At 31.9% G+C, this 12,521-nt stretch overlaps 1 protein-coding gene across 1 annotated transcript in view; it reads right to left on the bottom strand.

Annotated features, from left to right (window-relative positions):
- The window catches only part of LOC149782119 (uncharacterized), a 53,234-nt gene extending 43,816 nt beyond the window's left edge, over window positions 1–9,418 (bottom strand). Inside the window, exons 1-3 of the mRNA XM_089933564.1 lie at window positions 9,238–9,418; window positions 5,163–5,295; window positions 3,567–3,690 (exon numbers count right to left, since the gene is read on the bottom strand). Coding sequence (XP_089789690.1) covers window positions 3,567–3,690; window positions 5,163–5,198 — 160 coding nt within the window. The 5' untranslated portion in view covers window positions 5,199–5,295; window positions 9,238–9,418. The remainder of the gene's footprint in view (window positions 1–3,566; window positions 3,691–5,162; window positions 5,296–9,237) is intronic.
- Window positions 9,419–12,521: the final 3,103 nt, after the last annotated feature.

Raw genomic sequence — 12,521 nt, forward strand, 5'->3', positions numbered from 1 at the left:
ACAATGTCAAAAATATTGAAAAGTCTCATGTCCATTTTATCAAGTTGTCTGGCAATCATTTAAAAAAAACAGTGGGACTACTGGTGCTAATAAGATTCTGTGTTGGACAGAAGGATTGATAGACAGATGGAATAATACCAAATGCGCCTGCCTCCATACAGGTGGTAGTATGTGTATGTATACACTTCTTCCATAAATTTTTAACGATTCACATAATTTGGTCACTATAATTTTGTCTAAATTTCATTTTACAGGTAATGCTCATAAAACACCAATCTGATCTATGCACTATCACTATAACGCCATTTATAATGATGAATATGCAATTCGTGCGATTGTACAGGTCTTTAAGCTTCCACTGGTGCCATGTGCTGTGACTCATGCTCAGTTCACATCCATATTATATGTATTAATTAGTTTGAAAATTATACATAAATAATCATTACTTGAAAACTGTGAGGTATAATTTGCCTAAGAACTTCTTTAATTTACAAGCATCCAAAGGGAAAATAACTTTTAATTAGAGCCAATTTTTTATTTATGCCATAACCCCAGGAACACATCTATGGCATAAATCGACTGTCACACGTAATTCTAGCTATTATAGCAACTGATATCTTGTATGTTGCATACAATATATATATATATATATATATATATATATATATATATATATATATATATATATATATATATATATATATATATTGTCTATATGCAAGTACTGGTACTGAATTTTTCTAAAAAGGGCAGGAGGCCACATCAGGCTAATACATACTATGCTCATTAGGCAACTCCTGGTCCCACAAATAGCATGAATTTATGATTGCAATCATTGCTGACAAATAGCATGAATTTATGATTGCAATCATTGCTGACAAATAGCATGAATTTATGATTGTAATCATTGCTGACAAATAGCATGAATTTATGATTGCAATCATTGCTGACAAATAGCACGAATTTATGATTGCAATCATTGCTGACACTTAAATTTTCCAGATAGAAGAAGTTTACCAGGATGGAGGAAGGTATGGTTTGAAATCTGTATTGACTAAAGACATTAAAAAATTGTGAGCTAAATTTAAATTGTGCTCTGGGTTCTCAACAGATGTGCAACCTCGGGATTTGATGAATGGAATCTAAATGTGACGTATTTCTTATAATGGACATTAAAACTGGTGTTTTTTTATGATGTACAGTGATATGGGACAGAGCGTCAGCCAAAATTACCCTCGATTCACCAATGGCATAATTTCCTACTGAATGCGTACTATCCATAACAAAATTACCAGTATGCACAAGTGATCAACCTTTGTTAGACCACTGCTTACACTTTACCAGCCAATAAAACTGCACCTACAATATGAAAAATCATTATGAACTGGGTAGAGCTAACAGCTCACTGATGCCATGGTTTGGCATGCTTAACTCAATCAGTGTTACAATATTTTATGATTATGTTTGATGTTTACGATAGTTAGAGGAAGAAGGAATCAATTATGACTTGACTGGATTAACTTTTGATGCAATAGCAGCATTTGATTGCCCCTCAAATTATAATCAATTAGACAAAACTGTAGAAGACATGGTGGCTCAGTTGTCCAAGTGGAAGAATTTTATCTGTGCTTTATTGGCTATTAATTTGCTTCAATCTGCAAAATAATTTAAAGCAGCTATTTTAATTAATGTGTGTGTGTGTGATTTGGATTTTTAACGTAGCTTTAAAAAAAAATTCAGTCATATCGCTACGATGTTTGCAGTGTGGCAGCTTATAGTGATTATCACTGGGGCATCATGCCACAGACATGTAGCATGATGTCCCACCCAGTCATATTATCCTGACACCAGGCCAACCAGTCCTAACACTAACCTCTTAATGCTGAGCACCAAGCGAAGCAGCTGTTTGTACCATTTTTACAAGCCTTTGGTATGACTCGGCAGGGATCGAACCCACGATCTCCCACATCCGAGCTGATGCTCTAACCACTAGGCCACCAAAGCGGTTTTTAATTAATGTATTATTCATGAAGAAATTACCCCCACTGGTTATACTCAGTGATTTATTTTTTGTTTTAGAATTATTCAAGATTAAATAACAAGATGAAATAATTTTCTTATATTAGATGTATTTGTGAACTGTTAAATCACAATAGCTCCAAGAAGTATATGCTCTTTTCTTTCTCAGTCTCAGAAACGACTTGCCGGTGACTATGAATCCAACCCACAGACTCAAAAAGAAACAGCAAATTAGTAACAATTCTTGTTGAGAAGAAGAATAAATCTCCCAGGCCTAAAGCTGTAAGAAAATTTAAGGATGAGTGGAAAAGTGAATTTTCATAGGTCAAAAATGTTGTGAAAGATGGAAATACAGTGTTAGTGTGACTGGTGTAGTGACCCATTAGTCACTGAAGGCAAGTCCAGCCTTCAAAATGAAAGCATTACATTATCCTTTTTCTGTTTAATATATCAAATATATACAGTCATACATAATTTGAAACCTAAACAATTACTCAAATATCACAAATGGCCATGTCTGTCTCACAATCTGCTCGTCTGTTTCTTACAAAATACTGTACAAGTGTTTCTCTGTATTCAACAAGAAACAATACATCTTAAACATCAGTTTGCTCCATGAATAACTAACAATCCTAGCTGGAAGCTCACGACTGCCAAATACTAATGACTACTGAGATTTTATTTTAATTCTTGAGATTTTGGGGTCAAGGGTCAAGGTACTCTTTAGTTTTTAAATCTAATGAAAACTGGGTATTTACTTTCCAAGATAAAAGATAGGGTATGATTCATATCGATAAATAGAAAAAAATTATTATATTCCACATCTGAAATAGGATTTTACAATTTGAATACCCATACATGAAAATGTGTTATGCACTAATAGCATTCAACTCGCATAGCAAATAAAATGCCTGATGCACTTCATAAAACTTGCAGGAATGTTTGTCATGCAATAGTTGATTCACAAATATTACACAAAGAAAGGTAAAAATAGATGAAGTCAATTTTCCCAAACTTTTTGATCTAGCATTGATCTCATAAAGACCTACTATATATTAAGCTTTGTTGAAGATAATGGACACTTTACCCTTTGGTAATGGTTACAGGTTTACCTTAAGCTGTGTTGAAGATAATGGATATTTTACCATTTGATAATGATACAGATATATTACATTAAGCTGTGTTGAATGAATACTTTACTCATTGGTAATGATACACATATATTATACTAAGCTGTGTTGAAGGCAATGAATACTTTACTCGTTTGTAATGATACACATATATTATATTGAGCTGTGTTGAAGATAATGAATACTTCACCATTTGGTAATGACAGAGGTATACCTCAAGCTGTGTTGAAGGCAATGGATACTTTACCCTTTGGTAATGATACAGGTATACATTAAGCTGTGTTGAAGACAGCAGATACTTTACTGTTTGGTAATGATACAGGTATACATTAAGCTGTGTTGAAGACAACGGATACTTTACTGTTTGGTAATGATACAGGCATATATTAAGTTGTTTTGGAGATATTGGATACTTACCCTTTGGCAATGATACAGGTACACAACAAAACTCTTTATCGATTGTGAGATTAAAATGGGGTACTTGTCCAAGTGGACAATTTCCTGCTGCAGATAGATCAAATGAACCAAAATGGGAAAGGACCTGATAAAAGAACAAAAAAAAAGCTTTTAAAGTAATGAATGCATGTCATTCACAGACAAGTACAATTCAACCAATGCAATAGTTAAATATCACCAAATAATGACTATATGCAATAACTACATATCCATAAATAATGACTGAATGTAATAACCAAATATCACCAATAGTGACTTTTTATCCAATAACTAAATATCACCAAATAATGACTGAATGCAATAACCAAATATCACCAAATAATGACTATATGCAATAATTAAATATCACCAAATGACTATATGCAATAATTAAATATCACCAAATAATGACTATATGCAATAACTACATATCAATAAATAATGACTGACTGTAATGAATGTAATAACCAAATATTACCAATAGTGACTTTTTATGCAATAACTAAATATCACCAAATAATGACTGAATGCAATAACCAAATAATGACTATATGCAATAATTAAATATCACCAAATAATGACTATATGCAATAATTAAACATCACCAAATAATGACTATACGCAATAACTAAATATCACCAAATAATGACTATATGCAATAATTAAATATCACCAAATAATGACTGAATGCAATAACTAAATATCACCAAATATGACTATATGCAATAATTAAATATCACCAAATAATGATTATATCCAATAATTAAACATCACCAAATAATGATTATATGCAATAATTAAACATCACCAAATAATGACTGAATGCAATAACTAAATATCACCAAATAATGACTAGATACAGTAACTAAAAATCACCAAAAGTGACTAGATGCAATAAATGAATATCAGTAAATAATGACTAGATACAAGAAGAAATATGTCCTCAGAAGCAAATTCTGTATGACTTGTCAGGTATTTAAATTAACTATGTAAATGTCTTTAAATTTAATTATAGTTTCTGATAAAATTGTCAGGTTTTATTTAGGCAAGACAGTTCACATCATGAGATTGCTATCATGGTTCTTTTCAACCTAATGTGTTTCCAAATGTTGATCTAAGGCTTTTCTTTAATCAATTTAGATTATGGTGATAAACAAGGCTGTCAAACTATTCCAGACAACTACCACTTTTCATTATATATCACGATATTTATTTCTGATTTATTATGTAAACTTAATTTTTTTTAAAATCAAGATGTAGTGAGATACTGCTAAGATGTATATTATTAATATGAAATTAAATTATATTAAAATTATCTCTAAACTTACTAAATTCTACACAAAATTATTTTTAAAAATATCTCTAAACTTACTAAATACAACCCAAACTTTGCATCACTTTCAACCATTTGACAACTTGTCACCTGACTAGAATGGAGCAGGACAACATCACAATATGGACTATTACTGCTTTCACAAAAGAAGAGCTTACAAATGCCATGGCATCCTCTGCTAATCTGAGCCTGTCCTTCCAATAAATGGGTTATAAACATTCTATACATTTATATTCTTTACTTACAAGTAACAGCACCAGTTCTGCCCTGTGTTTCTGCATTATATGTGTCACTGTACAGAATTTTCATCAAAAATCTTAAATTTTCAACATTTTTGTTCTTCTGGCAGCTGTTAATGTCAGGAGATTTGTATTTCCGCTGAAATATACAGTTTTTTTGTAAAAGTATGCATGCATATATATATATATATATATATATATATATATATATATATATATATATATATATATATATATATATTTTTATTTAAGGATTTACAGAATTTCCTAAGTAATCTTTAATTTAAACCTTTAATCACATGTTTGACATGTGTCATGTATTCCAATATGATGGCCAGATGAACCAAAATTTGAAAGAACCTTGACAAAATATGTAGGATTATTTAAAAAAAGCAAGTTCAAAATGTAATTATCAAGTGTATGTTAATGTGTTAAGCATGTGTATTACTTTTTCAGTCTGAGAATCAGCAGCAGATATTAGAACTGCACTTGTTTTCTGTTTAAATTTATAGTTTCTCATTTGTTAGTCAGTGTGTTTTATGTTTACTGGACCTCTCTACTAAATATCTTGCCTGGGTGTTGGCATCCCACTCAAAATTTTCCTGCCTATTACTTTATATCAATAGCACAGCTAGTAAATTATAGACTTCAGTAAAAACACTTCTTATATTTATCAAAAAGCTTTCCATATTCAGCAGTCTTTTAAAGAGTGTCAATTATAGTACTTGTTTAATCATCCTTACTTCTGTTACAGTGTTTAAGTGACAACGTACACAGAATTAACATGCACAAAAACAATCATAAAAACTATGATACTTCAAATTTAATTTATGAAGGGGAGGGGACTGAGATTATCTTTTGAGCTCAGATTTTATTTTCTTCTACCTCAAGAAATTAATTTTGTTTCTTGAAATGATATAATGGATACAATATGGTGCGAACTGGCTATAAATCTGATCAAAAGAGGTACTAAAGCTATCTGAGAGCATAAATTTATCCATAGCAATTCCAGGCTCCTGCCACAGAATATTAAATTGAGGCCCACAATAATAATTGTGTTATGTATTGCTGTATATTCAGTAATATGGTGGTACAAAATATTTTGTGGTGTCAGCTCTATTTTATATATATATATATATATATATATATATATATATATATATATATATATATACATACTGTTACGTGTTTTTTGTTTCAAATAAACAGTAACACAGAAAGAGTGAAAACAACAAACTTTCTCAAATTTAACAAATAATTTATTTTCCTGGAAACTTTCATAAAAATGAAAAAACGAGAAGAACTTGAAGTTTCAAGAATCAAATCCAAAAATAATTGAAGAATAATCCACGAATTAAATTACAAAAGTCCTAGTAATAAATGTTCTAATAATTTCAAATTCAAATCCTGATGTAAAATCCTAGATGGATGATTATGACATATGCTGTAGTCAGTACTGTGCTTATCTACAGCTCCTTGTAGAAATACAAATAATGGCACTCCAGTGTCGGAAGTCCAAATTAAATTTGTAAGCAATGTCTTTCCAAAATTTCTGTGTAAGCAGTCCTCAAAATATTTCCAGAGAAAAAAGAATTAATCCTTTTGAAATCCAACTGATCTGAAGAAAATTATAGCTCAAAATCTGGCTACAACAAATTAACTTGACATCAGTGTGAAAAGCCCAAAAACTGAGAAATCTCTCTCTACACATCTCTATTAAAACTAACAAATGTGTAGTAATGGAAAAAGCAGAACTGTGAAATCGAAGTGGGGGGTCATGTGATCATGTTTATGTCACATACACCAAAATTGACCGTAACGAAAACCAATCATTTTCTCTAAGAAATAAAAAAAAAGTTGTTTACATCTTAAACCCAAAGCCCCATCATGACCTTGACAACAACCAATCATTTTAAAATAAAACAGAACTTTGTTTACTAATTTTGAATCAAGGTCAGCATCCAGGCCAACACCTGGTGTTTATGAAAGAATGATTAAGGTCAACCAATTTTCTGGAAAAACATCATCTACAGTGAATAAATTTATTTTAAAATAGTATGTAAAAATTAATAAAATTTAAACTGACAAACAAACAATTAAATTAAAATAAATATATATTAAATCAGATATACGTAACAATATATAAAATAAACAAATTACATAAACAGAACAAACAATAAACATTAAAGCTAAGACAAATTCTTAATTCCGATATGTCTGAATGACAGGTAAATCTATAAATACAAGGATGAAAATCAGAAGAAAGAAGAAAAATTGAAAAGTGATCTTAAAACAGTCAAACGACATGCCTAATTTGTCCTGTCATCAGCCCAATAAAGTTGTGTGACAAAAATCAAAAAAGGGATTATCATGCCATTCACATAGAGAACCAAAATGCTATGACTTAATTCCAGGCTGGGGGCAACTGAAAATAACCATGCACTGTAATGGGAATATGTCAAGAGATTGATCTAGCGGGTAAATGGATATTTTTCATCAAGATTACCCTTCTTTACTTTATTTCAAGAAAAATCTCAAGATGTATGTAATGACTCCTTCTTCATTTGAACAGTAAATAAAAATACCTTTCTTGTGAAAGGCTTGCATTCATATGTAAAGAAATTTTTGTGTAAAAAGTGAACCTCTTTCAGAATGTGTGTTCCCCCATCAATAAAAACTTTATATCAAAAGGAAACTAACTTCACAAGAATGTTACTTATTTCAAATACAATTTTTATGAAGAAAAACTCTTTCTTCAAAATGTGCATGTAAACACATGAGAAAGGTTCAATCTGCAAGAAGAATGTAACTTTTCTTTTTCACAAAAACATGCCCTTACATACAGATACAAAATTTTCACCTGAAATTCACTGTGAAAGAGGTGCCATCTTGAAAATTTAAATTGTCATTTAATAAAAATAACAATATTGTGAAGACTGGACGGTTGGTTGATTGCGTTTTAACTGTACTTTCAACACATCAATGGCTATATAGTTCCAAGGAAATGGGAACCAAATGCCTTTCCTAATAACATAGCCAAAGCTGCTTACCCTGGTACTGAACCCTCCAAACCTTGGCATACAACAGAGCAACCACGACTCCCATGCAAAAAGGACTAGCGACAGCTGCTTACCTTTAAATCACAGTCAAAGCAACAAAAAAATTGCCATCTTCAAAAATTCCATTCATTAATGACATAAACGGTCATTGATACAACACCTGCTGCTTAAGCCTCACTTATGCCAAAATATCACCAAGAACTGTATGTTATGTTGCCAAATTAAGGTACAACTATTTTCAAGTTGTTTTTCTATACTCAATCATTTAGATAAGAAGAAAAAAAATACAGTCCAATAATGGATCAAACCAACAAGTAGATCTCGGCTCTTAACCCGACACGTCTTGTATCTATCTATCACTAAATACGTTGACGCAGTCACACTTGACTATTAAGCAACGGGTGGTACGTGGTCAAAGACAAAGTAAAGATGGAAGTGATAGGACAGTCAGAAGAGTAATGATAGGAAAGACAGAAATAAGTAAAAGTGTGTCAGTGTACGTTTTCGTCCCTTCATACTCAGACCAATCCGGCTACCGTAGCGGCAATGAGATATGGAACCTCAACCGGCATAGCCCTGAGAATCACTAGGTCTTACCTGTAGCTGACTAGTTCATTAGAATGTGATTTTGGAAAGCTCCTGCTTGTGAGATACCAAAGTCAGGAGCTTCTGCAATTATTGATGATAATTTGTTCCAAGTCCCTATTGTACATGGGAAGAAGCTGAACTTGAAACAATTTGTCGATGCTGACTTTAACTGGAACTTTTTCCTGTGGGTTTGCCCTAGTTTGGCTATATACCAGGGTTGTAGCTACCAGAAATGTCAGGAAAAGATAGAGAGATTTACTTCTTGGTCTAATAAATATCCATACTGTGCTGAAACAAACCGCGATTTTAGTCCTACAACGTAAGCCCTCAACCCTGCTATTTATGTTTTGGGCCCTCGACCCTGATACTTATCTTTTGCAGATTGTTTCGGATATGACACGAGTGTCATTTTTGAAAAATCTGATTACACGTACCTTTACATGACAATTATTCACTTTATTTTCGCTCCTTGTCCATCAAAATTGCTTGGAAGATCAATATACAAATGCCCTAAGAAATATATACGACAAAGACAGTGTTAACTTAGGTCGACATTTTTAAAAGAGGTCAATCATAGCCAGCAAACTGGAATTTCCTTGACCTTTCCGATATTAAGAAATGATTGGACAGCATAGTCTCGGTCTTAGACGGCCACCCGAACTTGGCAGAAATGTTCCGATTCTCGTATTAATCATATAATAGCCTGGTTACCGGTCCGCTGTAGCTGCTGGCCGGTACGAGTAAATCCGCTAAAATGGTGGCGGATATGGTTAATGTTCCTTATTTACTAAATCAATACATAGATATTCCTAAATCGTCCGCCTATTGGCCATTTGGTTTACATTAGATACAATATATGTGTGCCTTTTGTTTTAGGAAAGGTCAAGGTTGGCAAATGCTCACTACTATGGTAGTTTTATTGAAAGTAAGATAGGGAATCTGTCCACTCATACAGGAGCAATTGCATAGGAACAACGCTCGGGCATTTCCGCGAGGTCGTGAAATAAACCTCGGATGTAATTGGTCGCCATTGACAACTACAGTGGCTCACGTGATAAATCATGGGCGGCCAGGGTACCAGGCTATATTCTTAACTATTTTCGTTCACGCGTTAGAGTTCAAGGGACAGTTTTGTCAGGCACAAATTTAATGCCGCTTTCACTGACATAGTAATAAGAAAAATCATAAAAAATAAAATACACTAGTGAGGTCAAAAAGGTCCATAATTTTGTAATGCAATATTTAATATTTAAAAAAAACATAAGAATATTATTCACTAGACCAATGTCAGTTCATAGCAAAAGAAACAAACAGGGGATGATCTTTTCTCATAATTTTAGAATAAATAAAATGGAATGTTTTCTGCATAATTCAAGTGTGCTGAATTCAGAAATGAACTCATCTTCATTATATCTTTTCAGATAAATTTACAGGAAGCATTCAAACACAGACACCGTCCACCATTCTTAATATTGGTCATGGTCACTTTTTGCAAAATCTTGACCTCATGTTATTTCAAGCTGACATTTGCATATTACTTCATATGGTTATACAAAAATGTTGGGTAAACATTTATATAGAAAAATAAATATACTTTTCCTATGTTCCAGGTACTTGTGAGGCCTTTCTTTGCCTTTTTATTAACTACCCCCTCCCAACATGTTTGAATGAAATACTACTTTCTCGAGTCATACACATGTTGAAATTATATGTTGTTCTTACAATTTAATGTTTTGTGCATAATTTGTGTGTGAAGAATTCAAAATTGAACTAATCTTTATAATATTTTTTTAATAAGTTAAAAGCATGCATTCAAACACATTCGCCTTCCAATATTTTAATATTGGTTTTTGGTCACTTTGCAAAATCTTAACCCCATGGTTATTTCATGCTGAAATTTGCATGTTTCTTACACTTGGTAATACGTAAATGTTTTGTGAACATTCAACTCTAATAATAAAGTCACCTTTTCACTGTTTTGTTCTTAAGCGTTTGTTTTGTGCCTTTTTTAAGCGCCTCCTCCCCATAATTTTTTCATAAAATACCACAATGCTGAGTCATACATAAGTTGAAATTATATCTCACTCTTAAAGCTAATAGTGTATAATCAGTATAATGTACATGTATGTGCTGATCTGAAATCACAATTTAGTAAGCAACATCTGCCACTTTACAATTTAATTATAAGATAGTTTGGGTAAATTTTCATCTCTTTAAAATCAATGACAAAAATAAACAAACAGAAAAATAACTTACACTGAATACTCCACAATTCTACAAAGGATGCCAGTCATATGGACACAATTATTGACACAATTATTGACAAAATCCTCATTCACTTTTTCATATTGAACAGGTTTTCCACTAATTTATTATTACAGTAAATATGCATTTCTATGGTACAAATTGTCTATGTTGCAGCATTACATTTTGGATGACAAAATTGTTTGATGTTTTTAAAATATTATGACCAAGTTTGAGTTTATTATACATTTCACGAAGTATTATAAAACTGATATCAGTGAGAGAGAGAGAGAGAGAGAGAGGGAGGGAGAGAGAACTGGCATTGAGTTCTCACGAAATAAGTACATTGTATGATTAATTTATTTTATTAATAACGTGATATTATACAGATCGATTGTTTGTTCTGTATAATGTCAGTATTCAGAATATATTGATTTTCACAACAATTGCAATGAATTTATTTCCTTTCTTCAAAATAATTTAAAATTTACCTCTTTTCGCCTATACTAAACATAAAATTTTTAAATTAAATAGGTCTATCAATGTTTTTTGATATCACCTGTTATGTACGTAAAGACTAAGTCTAACCTCGAAAATTCATTACATAACAAACATTGTTCCCATATTTTAATTCATTTGGTATAATGAATGAAAACAAGTTGTATAATCTGCTTCCTTGGTATAAATGTCCGCTTGATCATAAAATGAAGTTTTTGTGTGTTTTTTTTTATCTCAGTTTATACCGTATTGTTGCCGATGTTTACATTTTTGCTTAACCACGTGGGGGGAAGAGTTCTTGCGAACGTGGGTGCTCTATTAAAAATCGTACTTGGAGTATTCTCCGGAAATATTCTTATACATTGTAGCATTATTTTTTTTAAATGATCTCCAAATTATTTAAAAAGTAATTGTAGGTCATCGTATGTATTCGTTTTGCTGCATTTTGAAAAATGATGTTGTCGTTTATTTCCGCCGAATAAATTGTACAGAATGCCCAATGTCATTTACGCTAAATACAGAAAGTTGACTTTTCAACCATGAACACATTCAGATAAAATAATGTATTTTAGTTTTCTATCTGGAATAAATGTCTAAAATACGTATACAAAGGTTGACTCTGTCGTCATACTTTGATCAGTTTATTGCATTAGGTGCCTTTAATAAATAAAGTGTCAGTAGAGCCTGGGACAGTTGTATGCTTTTTACATACAAAAGCGGAGAAAGTACCAGGGGTTGCCATTTTGAGAAAATCTAAATATTGATCGCAAACGCAATTAGCATAGCCGTCTTTTCCACTGATCACTATTAAAAATCATTCAAATGCAAAACCCCAACTTTTTACACTCCATTGAATGGTCATGAAATTATCAGTGGGTGTTATGCTGTTTGAAAGTTACATCAATATTCACGATACTCGAACCTTATTTTTCGTTCAGGAATGTGATTAAAATTAATTCTTCATTACGTATCAGTG

Source organism: Sinohyriopsis cumingii, chromosome 15, assembly GCF_028554795.1.
Source record: "Sinohyriopsis cumingii isolate HCF-2022 chromosome 15, ASM2855479v2, whole genome shotgun sequence".
Classification (NCBI taxonomy): Eukaryota; Metazoa; Mollusca; class Bivalvia; order Unionida; family Unionidae; genus Sinohyriopsis; species Sinohyriopsis cumingii.